This window comes from Ascaphus truei, chromosome 4, assembly GCF_040206685.1.
Source record: "Ascaphus truei isolate aAscTru1 chromosome 4, aAscTru1.hap1, whole genome shotgun sequence".
NCBI classification, from domain to species: Eukaryota; Metazoa; Chordata; class Amphibia; order Anura; family Ascaphidae; genus Ascaphus; species Ascaphus truei.
This window is the reverse complement of record NC_134486.1, coordinates 28,979,971-29,002,229: the sequence shown is the minus strand read 5'-3', so window position 1 is coordinate 29,002,229 and position 22,259 is coordinate 28,979,971. Positions and strand designations below refer to the sequence as shown.

The 22,259-nt window shown below is 45.3% G+C and overlaps 1 protein-coding gene across 1 annotated transcript in view; it reads right to left on the bottom strand.

Annotated features, from left to right (window-relative positions):
* Positions 1-19,857, bottom strand: part of ITPKB (inositol-trisphosphate 3-kinase B) — a 123,336-nt gene extending 103,479 nt beyond the window's left edge. The window contains exons 1-2 of the mRNA XM_075595483.1: positions 19,637-19,857; positions 12,129-13,389 (exon numbers count right to left, since the gene is read on the bottom strand). Of these exons, the coding sequence (XP_075451598.1) occupies positions 12,129-13,223 (1,095 nt within the window). The 5' untranslated portion in view covers positions 13,224-13,389; positions 19,637-19,857. The remainder of the gene's footprint in view (positions 1-12,128; positions 13,390-19,636) is intronic.
* Positions 19,858-22,259: the final 2,402 nt, after the last annotated feature.

The window sequence follows — 22,259 nt, the reverse complement described above, 5'->3', positions numbered from 1 at the left end:
CTGCGGGAAGCGAGGTGATTTGGAGCGGGGAGGGGGGAGAGGTGATTTGGAGCGGGGAGAGGTGATTTGGAGCGGGGAGAGGTGATTTGGAGCGGTGAGGGGGGAGAGGTGATGCCGCTGGGGAGGGGGAAGAGGTGATGCCGCTGGGGAGGGGGAAGAGGTGATGCCGCTGGGGAGGGGGAAGAGGTGATGCCGCTGGGGAGGGGGAAGAGGTGATGCCGCTGGGGAGGGGGAAGAGGTGATGCCGCTGGGGAGGGGGAAGAGGTGATTTGGAGCGGTGAGGGTGGAGAGGTGATGCCGCTGGGGAGGGGGAAGAGGTGATGCCGCTGGGGAGGGGGAAGAGGTGATGCCGCTGGGGAGGGGGAAGAGGTGATGCCGCTGGGGAGGGGGAAGAGGTGATGCCGCTGGGGAGGGGGAAGAGGTGATTTGGAGAGGGGAGAGAGGTGTGTGTGTGTGTGTGTGTGTGTGTGTGTGTGTGTGTGTGTGTGTGTGTGTGTGTGTGTGTGTGTGTGTGTGTGTGTGTGTGTGTGTGTGTTTTATTTATTTTTTTGGACCTTTGGCCCGTCACTCCGCCTCAGGCCAATGAGAGGTGTGGGGGGCGGGCCAAGGGGGTGGTGTGAGTGTGTGAGGCCAATGAGAGGTGTGCGGGGGCGGGCGGGCCAAGGGACCAATGAGATTGCCGCTAGGGACACCGGACATCCAGCAGGCAGGCATGCATGCAGGCAGGCAGGCAAACATACAGTGCTTTCACTAATATAGTATAAGATAATGCCAGGGGCAGATACCATGCGGGGCTGCACAGCCAATATGGCTGCCCGGATTCCCTGCTGAGGATATACATTTGGCGCGCTAGGAGCACGTCAGACGGAGCTGGGACAAGGAGAGGGTAGGGTGTGTGTGCAGGATTTCTGTTGCCCCTGCACTAGGCCAGAGGCCCCATAGGCCCCGACTCCCATGTAAAGTTTGTGGCTACTACAGGGACAAGCCCTTAGACAGGGACACTGCCCCATTATCTCGTTAGTGTCAGGGACACAGTAAAGGACGCCGTGCAGCAGATGGGCCTGTGGTCTGGGACCAGACCATCAACGCATACTGAGACTGTCAGAGGATACCACCCCACGTGGAGGCGGACTCATCGCTGACAACGACAGTGCGGGGCCGGGCGGCCCCTTGTCTTCAATCGGCGCTACCGGGTGCTGGAGCCCCTGGCAGTTATCTCTACCAATTATCTATCCAAGTGCACCAACAATAACACGTTAGTTGTGGGCAGCGCTGTCACACATATTGGGTGGGTTGACATCTGTGGACACTGGGTGGTTAGGTACCCAGGGGCACCTCAGTACTTTGGGATATCCCATCAGGGTGTGGACGCTGGGTTGGAGGGCCCTGTGGGAGGTTACGGTCGTGCGTGGCCTATTTGGTGTGTGTTATATTGTTATCTCTATTATCATCATCTGCATGTAGTAAACTGTTATCATATGTACTGTGTGTAGCTATTGCATTGGGTCCTGTGAGGGGGTTATCTGGCGCTGTCAGGATTCCTCACAGGTGGAGGTGCTGTCACCCGACGATCCACGTACACCCCAGGCTCCCAGCAGCGGATGTTCAGGCCTCTTGTGAGACACAGATAAAGTACTACACACACACATACAAACACACACACACACACACGTAGTAGCTGTCTCATCTCCCATAGGGTAGGGGAAATATATATATATATATTTATATCCCAGAATCCCTTGCTGCAGTGGGAGCACTGTATGCTAGGTGATAATGGTGAAAGGCAGGGTTGCAGACCTGTCTAAGACATGTGAATGTGCTCACAAGTGATATTCTTTATTGGCTATATGCTAACGGTGGAGGTTTTTGTTGTCTTTTTCACCATAACTTACTTTTTTTTTAAATATATAAATATATATACCGCTGTGACCTGAGGAAGAGAGGAGAACTCTCGAAAGCTTGTCCTATGACATAAATTGTTAGTCCAAATAAAAAAAGGTATCACCTAATAGTGAAGAACTCATTTATTCTGCACTATATATATATATATATATATATATATATATATATATATATATAATATATATGTATTTCAGGGGGGGTGTAGGTGTTTTTTGGGGGGGGGGGTAGTGTATGTATTGTATATTTGTAGACGACACTGTTTTGCACAAAAAAACAATGAAAAAAACTAAATAAAGGGACATATTATTGTGAGATGCATTTTATTCCCCCACATATTTTGTCATATGTTAATGCTTATACAGTATATACCTATTAGTGTGTGTACAGTATATGTGTGTGTGTGTGTGTGTGTGTGTGTGTGTGTGTGTGTTTGTGGGGGTGTAATATTCATGCATGTGTTGTATGTTAATGCATATACCTATTAGTATGTGTACAGTATGTGTATTTGTGGGGGTGTAATATTCATGCATGTGTTGTATGTTAATGCATATACCTATTAGTGTGTGTACAGTATGTGTGTTTGTGGGGGTGTAATATTCATGCATGTGTTGTATGTTAATGTATATACCTATTAGTATGTGTACAGTATGTGTGTTTGTGGGGGTGTAATATTCATGCATGTGTTGTATGTTAATGTATATACCTATTAGTATGTGTACAGTATGTGTGTTTGTGGGGGTGTAATATTCATGCATGTGTTGTATGTTAATGTATATACCTATTAGTGTGTGTACAGTATGTGTGTTTGTGGGGGTGTAATATTCATGCATGTGTTGTATGTTAATGCTTATACAGTATATACCTATTAGTGTGTGTACAGTATATGTGTGTGTTGGTGTAAAAAGGAGGGGATAAGGGAGTGATCGACTAAACCATACTAATTGTGTAGAAAATGTTAATAATAATAAATTCAATTGATAATGAAAAGTAGGTGCAACTGTGAACTGAAGTGAATCAGAGAAAGTGGGGGGTACAGTGGCCTGTACTCCAAAGAAAATTCACTCAAATGCACACTACCTAAATTTAAAATTTAACCTTTAATATCAAGTACTTAAAACATATATTACCAAAGTGAAAATGTGATAGCGTTTAAAAATAAATTAAATAAAGTAACTCGTGCAGACAGGCAGTCTCTAATGTTTAAATGCTGCATTATATCATTAAAACTGGAGAATAGGAGGCTGCTAGGGTGCACACAGCCGGAGTGAGCAAACAAGCACCCCACTTCACTGATTATAACTTGATACTGGCAGTATAGCCTCCTAATCAGGTCTTGACCTGCTCCAGGAATCCTTGCCTAGCCGCTACCCTAATTTTATATATATACAAATTTTGTCCCTGAGGAAGCTCCGTAGTAGGAGGGAAACGCGCGTTGGACGCGTGTTGATGATGTCAGCCCCCTTCATGGGGCTATTTTAATACAGTACTTGTCAGCCGTTCACTAGATTAGCTGATATATATATAAAATTAGGGTAGCGGCTAGGCAAGGATTCCTGGAGCAGGTCAAGACCTGATTAGGAGGCTATACTGCCAGTATCAAGTTATAATCAATGATATTAATAGCCACTACGATATTCACGATTTATTAGGCTAATCAGTGAAGTGGGGTGCTTGTTTGCTCACTCCGGCTGTGTGCACCCTAGCAGCCTCCTATTCTCCAGTTTTAATGATATACTGGAGCATTTAAACATTGGAGACTGCCTGTCTGCACGAGTTACTTTATTTAATTTATTTATCACATTTTCACTTTGGTAATATATGTTTTAAGTACTTGATATTAAAGGTTAAATTTTAAATTTAGGTAGTGTGCATTGGAGTGAATTTTCTTTGGAGTACAGGCCACTGTACCCCCCACTTTCTCTGTGTGGGTGTAATATTCATGCATGTGTTGCGGCTCTGGGAATATTTTGGAGAAAGACACTTGATATAAAATGCATCTTCTTCCGTGTGAGGTTGCAGGCCCCTGCACTAGTGAATGGAAACTTCACTGCTCTGTCACCGGAGAGACGTAATCTACCTGTCAAAGGCTGGGGAGAGAACAAAGGGGCCCGTATGTGGGATCCTAAGCAAAAGCAGGAACTGTTTGAGCGAATTCATGAAAGGGGACCCTGTTCTTGCATTTTAAACATTAGTAAACCGATCCCTTTCCCTAAACAGTTCAACATTGCTGGCTATTCTCTGCAGCACGGAAAATGCCGAGTTGCGGATATACAAATATGTTAAGCGCTTCATTATTATCGGGCTGAACTGAGGCTCTGTTTGTGATGTGTTTGCTTTTGACTGAAGGGGAACCCCTCAAACCAAGAGGGCCAAGATTATTTGAACTGTATTTTATAATGGATTTATGCTGTAGATATAAAAAAGGGTGAGGTTTTTTTTTTTTCTTCTAAAATAAATCTCTTCTTTAAAAATGACATTGTTGTTTTGTGAATAAAATGACACTGCCGTGGCACTCCCAGTGTGAAAATAAAGACTGTAGCAGTCCTCTTGGTGTGAAAAGAAGAAAGCAGTGGTACTGGTAGTGTTGCATTTTGAACGCTGAGAAGGTGTCTTGTGGCTATTAACTTTCACTCTAGCATGTATTGCCAACTTGATGCTGGTTTGTTTTTTCTATAGGGGATTAGAAATATATATGCAGTAGTAATATTAATTAAAGCAGGGGTGGGCAACTCCAGTTCTCAAGGGCTACCAACAGGTCAGGTTTTTAGGATATCCCAGCTTCAGCACAGGTGGCTCGGTCGAAGACTGAGCCACTGATTGAGACACCTGTGCTGAAGCAGGGACGATTTGAGCCACCTGTGCTGAAGCAGGGGTATCCTGAAAACCTGACCTGCTGGTGGCCCTTGAGGACTGGAGTTGGCTACCCCTGAATTAGAGACAGTGGTCCGTTCATTTTCAGAAGTGGAACTCCGACATCCCAAGGCCCGCTCTGCATAACCTGCCAGAGAATCTTGCATTTGCCGCAGAGCAGCTGAATAACTGCATGACACTTTCTGCAGATCTCAAAACCACATGTGGTTCAATTTCCACTAGATAGTTAGTAGACCTCGCCCACGCCCTGCCCACCAAAGGCAAGCGATAGAGCAACAGTATGACATAACACAGCAAGGTGGCAAAAGGACTTAGCTCGGGGTTACTACAATATCACTGTAAAAAATGGAAAGACACAGATATTTAAAAAGTCACTTAATAATGCAAGGTGTGTGCAACTGTACTGTAAGCTAGTAAAGTCTATTGCTTGGATATATATTTTTTTATTTTATTGTTTTGAATGCACCTAAAATATAATTAAAACGGCAATTATAGCTTGAAATTATAATTGTCTTTCTAAACCAATAACCCTGATTTTTGCCAGAGTTTGTTACAATCAGGGTCCATCTGTAGATTCTCGTTACAGCTGTGAGGGGTGACCGGTCGCTCACACGAGAATAAAGGTGGACAGATTGCAAAATAAGCCCAAAATATAGGACACGTTTGCAAGAAATGTGGATTTGAACGGCATGTTGCATTGTTTCCTTATGACTCCTGTGACACTTTCAGTCCCAGCTCAAAATCTCTTTTGCCAGACCAGAGACACTCACGCAGGCATCAGTTTTTTCACGTATGTTCTGAGTAACACTGAAGAGATGCAAACAGAAGAAACCATTTCAATGACACACGTGTGTCTCTGATCTTCTGTACGTCAAAGTCGTTTTTTTCCCCACTTATTCTTGTTCACAAATGTTAGTATTCACGTCCAACATTCTTACAGCCTTCTGCTTGGATTTCAAAGGCTTTTTTTTTTACATATGGCGATAAATCAATAGAAGCCTGGTTTCTGCCACACAGCAGTAATACGCCTGTTCTGAATAACCGTAAATGTGCGTAACCCTTTCACTGCCACGTCAGGAACGGGGTTTGTAACTGGACCATGGTTTGTGTACCTAAGCCCCCCCACAAAGTGTATGCAGTATTAATGTTCTAAGAGTGAAAAGAGAAATGGCGTTGAGTCGTACGTTTGTTAAGACGATGACAGCGGTGCATAGTGCGTCCTTGTGCCGTTACTACCACCACTGCGACAATTATCACAGGCAGGGTGATAAAAGGCAAAAGTGGGGGTGCCAAGGTTTGAACCTGCGGACCCCTCAGCCAGAGAGGCTGCACGGAGGAGCATGCGAACCTCCTGTGTAAATCCCTAGCTGGTATATGAAAATCTTTGTCCCTGGAGCAACTTCTCCTGCGCCTCCTACGTTGGCCCTTTAGGGATTCCCTTCATCAGGGTTCTAGGGTGGCAGCTGTTTGCTCTTAAAGACGTGTTACGTGAATGGGCACATGCAGGGAAACCCGTTTGTTTATGACTCAACATAGCAAACAGGCTAAGCAGAGTAAGTCAGAGAGGCTGCCCAGAGGAGGTGCAGCGAGCCAAGCCACCGCCACAGATATTCCCTTGCAAGGAAATACCATTTTTCTCTACAATCTGCTGTAGGTATTTGAGCTGACGTTGAGACTACCCGATATATCAGAAGAGAGCTGCGAGGCGCGGTTAAGTAATATAATTGAAGCTCCTCTAGCATGGGCAATGTTAAAGGCACAATTCCACTTAGAAATGTATTCTAGGCTTAAAATAATGTGGAAGTACTCAGTCATGTAACACCTTATCTACTAGTTAATTGTACTCTTAAGGCATAAATATTATTCAATATGCTTTGAAGTCTTCCCCTTGCTTGGCAAGATTGTCAAGCCAACTTCAATATTCACGTAACATATGTGTCCATGTTTAAGGGGCATAGGGTCTCATCAAACGAAACAGTGGCAGGAATATTTAATACTAAGCAATTGATGCCTCAGAAAATAATTAGACAAGTATTGTGTTTAAACTTTATCCCAACAATTACTTGGAAACATTGTCAATTAGAGTTTAGGTTGAGTTTTATTGCCCTAATTTAACCTGTTTCCTAATTGGCCTCCAGACACGAAGTGCGCTTTGATAAATCTAATTCTCTTATGCCCAGGTTGGAACAATTAAAATTGGCAATCATGCCCATTTCCCCCTTATCCCGCTCCATTTAGAGTTCCTGCTGGAAATGAAAAAGGACAAAAGGAAGTTCCCGAAAATGTTATTAAAAGTACATGAATCCGCTGGCGGCCCTCTGGAAACAGGACAAAATCCTGTCCATATCCATCATAAGCCAAAAGCAATGGTTTGTTTGCCAGATGGAAAAGCTGACGAGCTTTCTAAATGACACACATGCCAAATTCCAGAGGGTTTGGCAGCCCTGGCTCACCTTTAGGGGTTCTCCCGGACTAGACCCCACCACAATGCTATTATGAGCTCTGAGCTACAAAACTCAAGACATCAAACATTCGTTTCCATAGTAATCGCTTTAAATTGTCTCTCCATTTTCTGGGAGGATGCTCTTTGTGAGCGATTCAGAGTTGAGACTCTGTCCTCAGTGGAGTTTATCAGCATATTAAAGTCCCCACCTATAATCAAAGAGGGTAGGTAGTTAGGATCAATCTTCTCTAGCACTGTTTTTAGGAATTCTGTTTGATTTTCATTTGGCGCATAGATGTTGACCAGAGCGATTGCTGTACCCGCGAGCTAACCGTATACCATTAGAAATCTACCCTCTGGATCTGAAGTCATTTTGGTAATATTGAATGGGGTTCCTTGTCTGAGTAGAATAGCTACTCCGCGCTTTTTACTATTAAATGATGAGAAGAAACCCGTCGGGAATACATTGCTAATTAATTTGGGCAGCTCTTGAGATCCAAAGTGCGTCTCCTGGAGGAAGATGATATCTCCCTTAGACCTTTTCAGCTCCTGGAGCGCTAGTCTTCTTTTTCTGTTATTGTCCTTCATACTGGGCAGACCGATAGAGGAGATCGATCGCCCAGTATGGAAATTAATCTCCTTTATTCTGACAGCAGCAAGATGCTCGGGAGCATACTCCTGGAAGAAGACAGCACCCCCCACAAAACAACAGGTGAAAAATAGACTCAATGAGGTAATGAGGATGGAAAAACTTACGGCTTTTCTAAAACGATCTACCGAAGGGTTCTATAAATCTGGGAACCCTGGATAATTCACTAGAAAGACTCAGAATAGAATCCCTTGCACCATAACAGAAACAGTTAAGGGTTGTAGAAGATTAGAAGCGGAGCGGCCGGACGAGGGGAGGGATGACCACTCTCCCCCCCCCCCTCCTTTCCCCAACTCCTCACCCCCCTCTCTCTCACATACCTTTTCTCTCTTTCGCTACACCTCATGGACCATAAAGTGGCCCTGAGTGTGCTTTCTCCCCCCCCGACCCCCAACCGAACAAGGAAAATCTATTTGTATTAGGCCAGAAATGTAACGTAACCCAATGTATGTATAAATGAATATGCCTAATAAAAACCGTTTGAAAAAAAAATTAAAATAACACGATGTCGATACATTGTGTGAAAGCTTCTTTATCTCCCGCCACATAAATGTGTGATCGATAGGGATCCACCCATTATTTTCCGTGACACGTACTTACTAAAAAGAGATATAGGGCCATATACTAAACATTTCAGTCTAGCTACTGGCGCGGTTGAACGCCTTCGTTGAGGTGAAATCAAAATATTGAAATGGTACCGGTACGTCATGTATAAAATGATTGGTGTGGGGTGATTGGGCACCGTGTTGGTCCCTTAGGGGTGATTAACGTACAAAAGGTGAAGAACCCCTGCGGTAGAGGAATGAGCCGCCACCGAACCATCGTCCCTCAAAAGTCACCCACCTCTCTCATGGCCCAAGCCCAACAACATGTGCAGAGTTAAAGGCCATGTGGAATGTCCCTGTGTTTGCCTGACTCTGTATTAATCTGTGGACACGTGAATGTAAACTCACTTTATTTTCCTTTCTGTGCTCCTGACCCCAACTCCCTATTTTGTGTTTATTTCCTATAAAAACCTTAATAAAATTCTGCATTTTATATAAAAAAAAATAATGGTACAAATTGGAGTTTTGGCGGATAGCGGCGCCATTATTGAATCATTGCCATATAGTCTGGTGCAGCCGGTCACACCGCGATTGGACACAAACTCACATTCAAAGCCATTGCAGTTTTTGGCTGATCGCTGCAGGCATTATTGCACAGGGGCTAAGTCACACCTGCAGCACTGATTGGCCGGGGCGTCTTGGTGTCTGTGTTACCGCTGGGCAAAGGAAACATCTCATTTGACTTCAACTTTATGTCAAGTCAAAAACTTCCCAACAGGAAAAAAACGAAAGTGATAAAGGAACTAATAATGCTAAACGTATCATCACGTTTCCCGTTCAAAATTAGGAGCCTCCGTTATTACGCAGAAAAGTGCATTTCACTTCAATATTGAAGGTAGATCTGACAGAAGGGAAGTTACTGAAGTCATATTTATCTAGTTTAGTCATGTATCATAAGACTGGGAGAATGTGTCTGTGCTGAATTCTGTTGCTGGTGCTCTGCAGAAACATCTCTAAAACTGACATCAAAAATGATTTGTTACATTGAGGTGCCATGCGAATAAGCCGAAACTCTCACTGCTGGAGGAGTGCGTAGAACGCGGCGTTGATGCGATCAACACTCACGCCTTCATTCCAACACGCTGTGAATCGGCTTCCCTGCAACACACGAGGTTTTAATCCCATTGTTATTGATAGAGCTAATCTCTTCTCCAAAACACAGGAGCGGCTTCACGGCACATTATAACAAGGGCATCGGCGGTGGTCGGGAGACGCGTTATTTTCTGCTTGTCGTGTTTCTTAGCCCACTCAATCTTAATGAGGGTACTGGATGTTCTGTATTGTCGTAGCAGGACCCTCTGTTCTGGAATGTTTAACCCAGGGATGCTTAACTCCAGTCAACAACCCCCCCCCCCCCCCCCCCCCGCCCTCCCAAAACAGCTCAGTCTGAGACTGAGTCACTGATTGAGCCACCTGTGCTGATGCAGGGATATCCTCAAAACCTGACCTGTGGGGGGCGGGGGGGGGGGGAGGGGGGTTTTGAGGACTGGAGTTGAGAACCCCTGGTTTAACCTGATGGCCGCAGAGCTCAGAAACCCCAAGACTGCCTCTCTGCCCTACTTTTTCATTATGCCAGTAATTGACTCTGCCTGTGCATTGTCCCTGCAAGACAGGCATTGTTTCCACAGGACATGCTTATAAAAGCCATATTCAGAGTAACTCTCAAAGCACTTTAGGCCCTTTTAAGCCCTTATTCAACCCTTTGTTTCCCAAGACATACCCTGTATGTAATAAGGATTGGCACTCCTGGTGCCCTATGCCGTACAGTGTCCGTCATGCTAGAAATGCTCATTTTCTGGGGGTGTGGGGGGAGATCCATTGGGGCGGTGAACACGATCATGTCCTGAGGGGGGGGGCAGGTTCCCGTGACCATACGATCGCTACACCAAGCCATCACATGGTCAAGTACCAGAAGATCGGTGACACTCAAGTGCAGTCGTCTTCAAAGAGGTGAGCTCCAGAGCCCTGGGAAGTGGCTTCACGGTATATCGGATAAAGGCCCTAATGGACCAGTGAGAGTTTTGGCAAGACGTAATGTGCACTTGTACAGAAGAGATATGGGAGGTTTTGAAAGCTCAGTTACATCTAAGAAAAAGTAATTTTTTTGGTTCAGTAAAGCCTGCAATGAATCCGCAGTTCTGAAAGCGCTTAACGAATAAAACGAAAATAATGAATCTGCTAAACAAAGTCCAAACTCCCTCCCTGCACATGTGACACTTTTTCCGAGCTTGAAAAGGAAGCTGAAGTGCAATGGGGAACATACCTATATCTTGCACTGAAGAGAGTGTGCCTGGTTTGGTTTGTAATTCTGCAAAACCAAGCTGTATTTATGATTTCCTTCACACTTCTTATCTCTGACAAACATCGCACACAATGCAGTTAGTGGGAAAATGACTTATGCCCGGAGTCATCTGAAGCATTTACGTTAAAGCTGAAAATTCCTCCGCCAACCTGAATCTGAACACACAGACAGAAGTAGTAAAAGTGAAAAATGCCATACACGAGAGAGCCGTGAATCATTTTGGCCAGGAGTGGTCAACTCCAGGCCTCAAGGGCAACAACACAGGTGGCTCAATCAGAGACTCGTTGCTAGCCCTTGAGGACTGGAGTTGCCCACCCCTGCTCTAAACTCTCTCAAGCTAAATCAGCTTTTTACAAAGTACTGTCTTGCTCAGTATCACTCAACACTGCAAATGCTGATTAAAAAGGACAATCGTAACCTCAAAAATCAAATGGTGTTTCAAACTGTTGAGCATTAAGCATCATTCAAGTGCACAAATAAGTGCCTACTTACTGCTGCACTCTTTAAATGTCCCTGAATATGACAAGTTGGGAGGCAGAAAAATGTTGCATATAGTGTACTATGACAACCTCAATTGAATCCGCTTCAACGAAGACCTCCTCAAAAAGGACTCATCTGTTAAAGCAGTTTTTGGAGCATGATACTATCTCAGCAAAGTTTTATGCAAAGTAAAAACACCGCCGTTTGGAATCCGTGATGGAAACACTTGTTTCCTATTTAGAATTTAAATGGCCGTCAATTGGATAACCACGTGAAGTAGATAGCATGATGTTTTTCTACACGGTGTGACATCTACGATCTGGAATGACAAAGCTAAAGATTTTCCAGAACCACTCCAACTTTAATGATAAAATCTCATTAAAAGAATGAAGTGAAAAAGATAACTAACTTGGGACCAACAATTTTTTTTAAATGGAATTTCACCTCTTTACAACTAGGGTCTGCAAAAAAAAGAAATGGTGGTGGATCTCAAAATCTACAGTAAGATCTCAATGCAAAGGAAGAAAGAAATAGGTGCACTCACTGGATGTATGCAACTGGATCACGTGCACAGCGTTCATCCCCCACTGATGAGACCTCTACAATAGGGCACATCCTCCTAAAACTAAAAGGAACCGGCACTCCAGAGGTCTTCATACGAAAAGTGAGATTTTAGTCCACATACTGTAGATCAACGTTTCGGTCAAACACACTGACCTTTGTCATCTTGACCGAAACGTTGATCTATGTGGATTAACATCTCTTTGTATGAAGACCTCTGGAGTGCCGGTTCCTTTTAGTTTTAGGGGCATGTGTTTTAGATCTCAATGCAAAGCATATTCAGAAAAACTTGAATTGATGGTAATGTGCACTTACCACGCGTGGCTTCTGCTGCTCGACAGTCTGAAGGAAAGGGGTGCTCCGGTCTGGGGATCGCTCAGGGTCACTAGACACATCGTCCTCAGAGTCATCCCAGGAGGAGGAGAAGCCAGTAGAGGAGGCGGAGGAGGATGACAGTTTCCTGGGGAAAGACGTTGGGTTGTTGCCATAACTATTGTTCTCCACTTGTCCATCCTCATCCGCCCCGTGGTCAGTCACAATAACAGCAGGGATAGGTCCTGGCCTGATCCCTCCTGGAGAGCTGGGCTTGGTAGAGTCTTCCTGGTAGGAGTGATTGTCGCATGACTGCCCTGTACACACTGCATTGTTAGTTCTGGATAGGTCCTTTTCCACTGTGGAATCCACTGATGGAGTTGTAGGAATCACCGGCATTCCTTCCCGGCTGCAGCCCGACACTCTGCGCACTACATCCTGGCCAAAGCAGAAAGTCATCTCTTCTCCCCTGGCTCTGCGTAAGGGGGATGGGGACCTGCTGCACAATCTTGGACTCCGCAGCACAGGGGACAGCGGGCAGTTCTGAGCCTGGATGTGCGCTTCAAAAAGTCCCACCACCTGATTGACCTGCACATTCTGAAGCTCCCGCTGGATCCGAGCCAGACGCCTCTTGTCCTCCGATTCCCCCAGCCACATTCCTGAACCTATGCCAGATCCTGAAGCTGTTCCATCTCCTATCCCTGATAACGCTCTCAATCGCGAGCCTATCACTGATCCTGCTTCTCCCATGTTGCCACCCTGAAGTCGCATTGGGGAAGGACACCTTCCAGCTCGTGGTGTCTGTCCGCCTCTGCAGCTCCAGCTAGGGCTCCGGCTCCTCGGCCGCTCTTGTGTCTCACCAGGGAAGATAAAAGACGTGGTGTAAGGACTCCTGGGAGAGCCCCCGGGACTGGAAGGTCCTGGGCTATAGAGCGGAAGTGGTGGGCTCACCAGCAGCGGGCAGTAGGTGCTCCGCCTGTCAGGCACGGGCAGCACGGGTCTCTGGCAGCTCGGGCTTGTCTTTGTCACATTGCCTGTCTTCACATTGCTATTATTCATCATCACCAAGCTATTCAAGGCATAGCAATATACAGCCATAGTACTGTGAGGAGGGGAGCTTCAGACACAACGTGGGCGGTGCACCTGGGGCTCACACACGGGGATCCCCTCCCCTTCCCTTCCAGGAGAGCAGCAGCATCGCCCGGAAAGCTGGACTGAGGAGAGCTGAGCTGGGCCGCTGCCCAAACCTCCATAAACAAATCAGCTGCAAATGAGGAGAGAGGGAGGGAGAGAAGAAAAACATTTAAATCATAAACTTCTGGCACATGTGCTGTGTCTGCTTTCACTGTGGCAGAGATCATAAGAGTCTGAAAGCTAACAGTACAAGACAATGAAGCTCACTTAATGCCATTCACCATGATGATAGAGTGGTCATTTGCACATCCATGCCCAGAATGTTGGTCTCTGTAAGTGTAAACGCCGTATGATGTGTGCGAGACTGGAGCTGGCTTGGGGAACCTGCATGAGCCGTGAATAGGCTCGCTGGAGTTTGGTTACCTTTACTGTATATTGTAAAGTGGATGATTATTTCCCCCTTATTATTACATATCATTACAGTATCTGTGAATTCCATTCTGATAAAACCGTCTAAACTCTCTAGAGTGTATGTAAGCTCTGAGGAGCAGGGCTCTCATTGCCTCTCTGTATCTGTCCTTATTTGTATATAACTCTATGTAATTATCAGTCTCTGTGCCCCCATTGTACCATGCTGTGGAATATGTTGGTGCTTAACAAATAAACAATAATAATAATAATAACACAGATTCATCAACAGGGATGAATCCACAGTTCCTATGGGAGTTTCCGACAAAATACTTGAGGGCTTATTTAATAAGCTCTGATACGTTCAGGGTTTATTGAATAATCTCGTTGGAATCCTGTGAGAGACATGTGGCTGGACTCTGAAGGGGCTTTGTGTCTTTGTATACCCTATTCTATTAACCCTAAAGGGTCAAACAAACTACCATGGCCCAAAAACATTTAAAAAGCAGCAGTGTGGCACACTTGGCCACAGACGAGCATAGAGCATTAGTGATAGAAATACAAACACAGAGGTGTCCAGGGGTCCAACCCGAAGATGGCACATCTAATCAGATCTTAGGTGGGGGCAGCCTGTCATGTTCAGAAGTTTTATCTCTGACTTCCAATAAGGACATTTAAGTGCATCGAACAGCATTAAGCAGGGGTGGGCAACTCCTGTCCTCAAGGGCCCACCAAACAGTCAGATTATCAGGATATCCTTGCTTCAGCACAGGTGGCTCCGTCAGTGGCTGAGCCTTGATGGAGCCACCTGTGCTGAAGCAGCGATATCCTTAAAATATTGTTGGTGGCCCTTGAGGACCGGCGTTGGCCACTCCTGACTCAAACTCAATCAAATATCGTTGGGGTATTCTCAGTAACAACATCTCAGGACTGCAGGACAACGTCGCAAGACACAACTAGGGCTTCCAAAGACTGCAGACCTGTAAGCTCTCAAATCCCCTCCAAATCCCACCAAAGAAGGTCTTTTATTGTAGAAGACAGTGGAAGCACAATTCTTTCAATAACGCACAGTGGGTGGAATGGAAGTGCTGTTAGGACATGCTTTCTTTAAGTGCACAAAGTCACTGATAAGGTGCAAAGATTTATTTTAATTGACTAATGTTGCCATATGAATAAGCCCAAGGTTGGGTCACCAAACCAGAGAAAATAGCATGTTCTTCCTCATGCTCCCGTTTAAATGCAATGCTGGTTGGTTACTACTTGTAATTACTACACTTCATCTATTCTATTTGGTTGACTTATTAAACACATACTCCTTGCTGCCAACGCAACACAGTGCTATATTTCAAACACCATTTAGCAGCACACGTTACAGGGAGAGAGGCTTATTGACCAAACAGATCTGGTTCCAAAGTGAGAAACTTTGTTAACATGTTGGCTACACTTTACACAGCCAGAAGCAGACAAAAGTAGTCACGGTTTGGCTCACCATCTCAGCCTCTTGATTTGACATGTGGCACAAAGTCACTGACATTAAAATATAGAAAATACTGTATCTCTTTTGGCTTTAAAAAAAAAAAAAAAAAAAAAGTGGTAACCCTGTTTTGTATAAAGGTGTTTGTATGCCAATAAACCGGTCATGGAATACTTGACAGAAATTTGCTTAGCAAAAAGGCCAGCGAGAGCACACGTATGAAGAATAATAAATACATATAATGAATGACACCCACATCATTTTGCCAGCATGGATCACGAGCCTACAATTGTGTTTAATTATTTGATATGTGCAACGGGCACATAGATAAAGTGACCATCCCAAGGTAATGAGACGATACTGAGGCAGGGGGTGGGCAACTCCAGTCCCCAAGGGTCGCCAACAGGTCAGACTGTAAGGATATCCCTGCTTCAGCACAGGTGGCTTCATCAGTGACACAGTCGAAGACTCGGCCACTGATTGAGCCACCTGTGCTGAAGCAGGGATATCCTGATAAACCTGACTGTTGGTGACTCTTGAGGACTGGAGTTGCCCAGCCCTGTACTAAGGCATAGATCCACACTGTTCCATTAAATCAGGGCTCATAGCATGATGTTACTGAGAACAATAAGGCACGTGCACTAAGCTAATGAGCACGACTTCTTTGCAGACCTGCAAAAGGGCTTTTATTGTTTGTGTGGAGAGAAACAAAAACCAGGGTCTGGATGGGAGTAACTGCACGTTTAGCTATGACTTAACTAACGTTATGATAAGTCCCTGCGTTAACCCGGACAGACTGTAGTGGATACGTGATATTAGGGTAAACGTCTCCTTTGCATCTAATTATCGCTAACAACCGCTAAGCGTTAATGCTCCTTCCCGGGAGAAAGCATGACTTAGCGTTATTGGCTTTGAGGATAATGAGGTAAGGCTGCTCACGTGATTTGAAGTTAGGCTGATGTGACATAGAGCGCGCCTTGTGCACGCGAGCGACGACGCGGGACGATTTTTCGCAAAGGCAAAACCTTTAGATTTTGTCGCGCGCCACGGGCGGGTCACGTGAGCGGTTCAGCCAATGAGGGTGGACGGCTCCACGTGACGTCATGGCCACGCCTCCGACATACCTCCCTGTCGCGTCTCCTCCGCCCCATCCCACGGGCCACGGATCGTCTCTGCAGCAGACGGGCGCGTGACGCCACCCGCTCCGTCACGCCCGCACGCCTACTATTTCCGAGGCCTAAGATTTGAACCACTTCACCTACATGAAAGGTGACATTGACAGTAGGTCCCCCCCTTCCAGTCACTCTACTAACAATATGGGCATATCTGAAATCTTGCTGATAGGGTAGAAGAAAACGCGTCCATCCCTCCACAGCACTTTGTCCTTTTATGACAACATGTAGTATCTTCTAAAGAAGAGGTTCCCAAGACCAGTTGGCTTGGCTAACCATAACCCAAAGAACGACCGGATCATGTATTCAAAAGGCTGCGACAGAGAAAAGGCGTTCAAGTCTGAGAACCCCCAAAAAAGTAAGATTTTGGGGTTCTGGAACAAAAACAAATGGCCTTTCAATAGACTATATTTTGACATAAGAGTAGGCCTGTGAGGTCGCAAATGCTGTCGGAGAGCGGGAGGTGCTTCAAGCATTGAATATATATCTAACCTGGTCACCTCACTTAAAAGTCCTATTTTGCACAACTTGCTTTGTAATGAGACAACACAATGTGTGCAATAGTACTAAGGCGCTGCAGGAGTTTGGTTACCCTCTTTTATGCCTCAAAATTCAGGATTATCTGTAGGTAACTGAACACCTGCAGTGCTCCAAAACTTCAATACACCTAGCATTAAGGACTTCAAAACTAGGTATGTTGCAACACAACGCTACCTGTGAGGTTAAATGGGACCTTGCTTCCCTGATTTTAAAGGTTTTGTGGGAAAATACAATCCACCTTTACAGAACTGTGGCAGGTTGTGTTATGTCACCTGTCCTTATTATCCCTACTTTGCCATATTAACAAAAAATAACTATTTTGCCTGTGTGTGTGTGTGTGTGTGTGTGTGTATTTCTATATATGTGTGTATATATATATATATGTGGATATAGATATGTGGCTATAGATAAGTATTGTTTGGACTGTACTACTGTATTGTAATACTTTATGTATTTTGGGGGGAAAGATGTAGATAGCTGTTGTTCACTAAAACCCCATCATAACGTAATAAGAAATATACTGTACATGAATACACTGCCTAAAAAATGTCAAGAGTAAATGTCAAAAAAGCCAACTTTAATTCAGTTTACGCATCACTTGCCCCAACGTTCAAAGGGGCGTTATCCTGTCTTATATTATCTGTCTTCCATTTAACCCTTTCATCAGCAGCACGGCCCGCATAGCAGTGGCTTCGACTGAGCCACCTGCGCTGAAGCAGAGATATCCTGAAAACCGGACATGTTGCCAACCCTTGAGTAAGGCAGTCACCCCCCCCCCCCTATGTTAGACCCTATTGAACTGTGGAGATAAATGATTAACTCTCCTCTTCCATGACCTGATAGCCCAATGTATGTTCATTTTGTCATTGTACTGTTATGGCCATCACACCCCCCATTGTACTACGCTACAGAATAGGTTGGTTCGTTTGAAAGAAATGATAATGCGTGTATGCGTCGTATCATTTTATTTTCCGTCGCGCCAGCGGTCTACACAGCGCTTTACAAAATGTACCTCACAGGGAAAATAAAGTACAAGCAACGGGGTGATAAGGGCGACAAGTAACTATCAACATGAGGCAAAGGGTGACCCTGCCCCCCAAGAGCATGCAATCGTGTTGTATATTGGGAGACAGACACAGTAGGGGGTAAAATGACATTTGTTACAAGGGCAGGGAGGATAAGCATCTGGAGTCAGTAGTTTAGGGGTTAATCACTCATATCTTTCCCATAGCCAGTTCTTTTGTTTGTATGTAAACCTACAGAATCTGGACCCCCTGCCCACTAATGCCCATCATGTTACAATGTACAGTATCACCCGTTTCCATATGACAGCCACTGATTAGCACAGCAGTATACTGACATTAGACGTCCTCTATTGCCCCGGAGCGCTCAGTGTCATTCAACTTTTGCCATTTATTAAACCGTCTCCACAACGCTGTTATAACCACCGCCGTGTTCTTATATAAACTCAGCGCTCCCGTGCCAGGTCCATTGTTTAACTGCTTTTACACTTTGATATACTGTAATAAACTATAATAGGTATATATTGTAGCGCAGAACGAGGGAGGGTTTATCAGAATCTCCTTTGTTATACAAATTTGGCGTCTCCAGACCCATTATTGTTTGTTTGCCTGTTTTTTTTTTTACAATTTCAGCACGTTTGTGGGGGGGTTTAACCCCTTCGCTGCCAGTTGAACTAATAAGAGCTAATTGAGGAACTGTTCTAGTTCATAATCTGATAATCTGACCGTCTTTGCCTTTCGTCAAAGCCCCATTTAAATGTACAAAAAAAAAAATGCACAAAGGGCTAATCCACACACTTACACAACACAGACACACAACAAGGAGAACGGCCCTCAGTGTTCACTGCTCCCCCAATTCTCCGCACGATACATTTCTCTATGTGGCTGCTCATGGGAGAATAGCTCTAAAGCGGCATAATAATAAGGCTGCGACCCCACTGGCGCTGACCGCGCTCATGTTGAGAGCGGTGACATCCCCAGCTCGCCAAGCATGAGCGCCGGGTGTCCTGTCTATTTTGCAAGCGCGCGCAGAGGGGGCGTTGGGGGCATGTTGAGCGCGCTTCAAACTCCCTTTTTTTTTTGTCTCTCCAAGTGCCAAGCTTGGGAGAGCGCGGGCGTGCACTGCGTTAGCGGGGACGGGCCAATTTAAATTGCAGTAACTAAACTCGGCATGCGCCGCGCGCTCAGCGCTAGCGTGGACGCCGCCAAAGGCTGACATGACAACTTCCACACACAACACGAACAGATCTGTCCATGTACAGGAAAAAGGCAAGCTCATCAATCCAAAGTCCCTGAAAACGGACCGTGTATCTCAGTTACTGGAGATCCAGTCTCCCAGATACTGTACATTATGTATGTACCATCGTATTTATATAGCGCCAGGCAAGTACACACAGCGCTTTACAACAGGAGGTGAGTACAATACAATGGAGATAAGTGCAACAGGTAAATGACAAGGCAACAGGAGACTTTGCTCCAAAGAGCTTACAATCTAATTACAATCCCGTCTGTATGGGGAGAGGACAAATCCACAGACAAGCAGAACACAGCACGTCTACTGGTATGAAAAGATGGGAGAGGGATCTTGCCATTTTCCCAGTGGGGAGGAAAAAAAAACTCCATTAAAAATGTGCCATCTCTCTCCTGCTGATGATCACAGCATTGAACGGACACAATCAGACAGTGACCCCCTCACATCACACACAGCAGCTCTGCTGTGCACAGATAGCCAAGAGAGAATGCAGCAGCAGCAGCCCTTACCTGTGCAATCAGATGGGTATTCCGCACTCAACCTCTCATCTCCAAGAGCTCAAACTGGTAGAGAGAGGGATGGAAAAATCCTGCAGGGTTCTTCCTCCCCAGTGATCAACCCCCTCCTCCAGCCTGAGCTTCCCTGAGATCTGTGTCACCACCAGCTCTATCTGTCTCTGCTAAACTCAGGATCACCTCTTCAGCTGCAACATTGTTGTGTGTGTGTGTGTGTGTGGGGGGGGGGGTGGGGGGGTGTGTGGGTGTGTGTGTGTGTGTGTGTGTTTTTTTCCTACAATATTTGTACAATGTATTAAAAAAAAAAAAAATTTGCAGCAAGCAGGAAGGAAGTTGTGAAGCTGTCTGGGGTTGAACTCAGCGGAACAAGCTTCCTTTTTCTGGGGCTTGGCAGGAGGGAAACACTCAGAAAGTTTCCATTGTCAGAGGAGGCTGCACCCTCTGCGAGTTAAAGATACATCAGCTATTTTCCACTGGCTGATCCTGCAAGCTGACAACGTGCAGACCGCGAGCCCTGCATTCATTTACTGCCCAATCAGGGTCGCATACAGTACACAGCAGCATGCAAACAGGAGGGGGGGCAATAAGCTACAACTCCTATGCTGTATGGTGGGACCTGGGGCTGTCTGTGCTACCTACCACCTGCCGTTTGTAGCCGCTGATCTTTAATGCCAGCACTGGAGGCGCCGACGCGATCCGCTTTGCCGGTGTTTACAGCGAAGCGTTGCAAACGAATCCCTGAAAGATTCGATCGAACTTTTAAAGAGGTAGAATTAAAAAAATCTCAGAAAATATTCGATTAAACTTTTTGGCGCCAAGAGTTTTACCCAAGCGGGTCAAAATTCGCAGTTTGCCCTTTTTTTTTTTAAATGGCAGGTCAGGGACTTAAATGTTTATTTTACACGTTGGATGGAGTTTCGGGAGAGAAGGTAAACAGAAGTGCGAGGCTTTTCAGCATTAATCGGATTTGCTGCAAACTTTCGTATCGAAAGCGAATGGAAATAAGGGATATTCGCCTAAGCGCGTGAAAGGTTTGCACATCGGTACCCAGCACTTAATGCACAAATTCACTAACACACACTGCACATGCAGTGCACACGTAACACCACACTGATACATGTGCAAAGCGACTGATGCAAAGTCTAAACAGACATTTCCAAAAATAGAAGGTTTGCTGCCACAAGCACATCAAGTAATCGCAAAACAGAACACAACCGTGAGCGCAGGACTTACACACTCACCAAGAAATACACCGAGATCTGTTCACTAAAATCTCACCGCTGCAAAAGTAGTGCAAAACCACTGCAAAAAAATAGCTATATAATATTCATCAAAGGAAAAGAATCCCATTGAAAGCAATGGGGGGTTCCACTGGTGCAATTCTTTTGCACAGACTTTGCTCCAGTTTTGAAGTCAGGAGACTTTAGTTAAAGCAACAAAATATGTGAAATCTTATATGAGCTTTTATGAAAATACTGTAAATCAGTATTAGATTATGCTGTGTTTTTATTATTATTAGTCTACTATTAATGCCATTTTTAATGAGTTTTAAAGCATCCATTGATATATAGAACAGCTTTTAGAACACATCCCCAGCAGTGTAAGATATTTGCAACACTTTCCTGTTTGGGATCATTTGTTGCCAATGTTCCCAGCAGAGGCTGCTATTACTGGCTGGCATGGGCACAACCCCTTGGCATAACTGGATCCTTGTTGCTACATGCAATCTGGTTGGCAGGATGCTGGCCTTTTAGCTGTGCTAGGTTGCTTTAGTGCTGTATTCCTGTCTCACTACAGGAGTTTGGTTATCGTGCCTGCTGGCGAGACGGAGCTCTGCTACTTTTACTTTAAATGCTAATGTTCCATTTGTTTTTTTTATTGGCAGGAGATGTATGCCCTGACATGCAAGGGAGTTGCTCCCTTAGGGCAGCAAAAGGATCACTGGACTAGCAAAGTGTAACATTCGTAGTCTGAGTCCCCAGTGTAGGCTGCGGCGAGCGCTACGGCGTGTGCTGCAGGAACAAGATCCGCCCCTCTATGGGGCCGGGCAGCCTGCAAGCGCATGTACGGATCGCGATGCACGACCGCATTTTTGCAAAGACAAGAATCTTGTCGTTGCTAGAGGGGACGGAGCGCTGTCCACATCACGGCAGCGGTTCAGCCAATCTGGGCAAACCAGCCACGTGACATGGCCACGTCCCCGCCACGCCCCCCCCTCATCGTGATCTTATTGTTCCCTCTGCAGCTCAGCCACAGATCGCAAATCGCGTCTTTCACACATGCACGCACACGCCAGGCGCGCGTGTTGCAGCTGATACTGGGGCCGTAGCCTTGGGAGCTAATTTTATCCCTTCCTCAGGTTCCGGGTAATTAATATGTATTAACCTTTTGAGTGCCCGATTGACGTACCAGATGACATTATGGCGCCAATCCCGGAGGTCTGCTGCAAGTCCGGCACTGAAACAGTTAAAAAAAAATGTAAACCTGCATCTATTAATAAGGTACACGAAACAATAGATGTGTTCATATATTTAATTGCTGCAATGTATTGGACTGGACTAATGCAGCTATGATATTAGTCTATTTTAATTACACTTACCCACTTTCTAACAGGGCA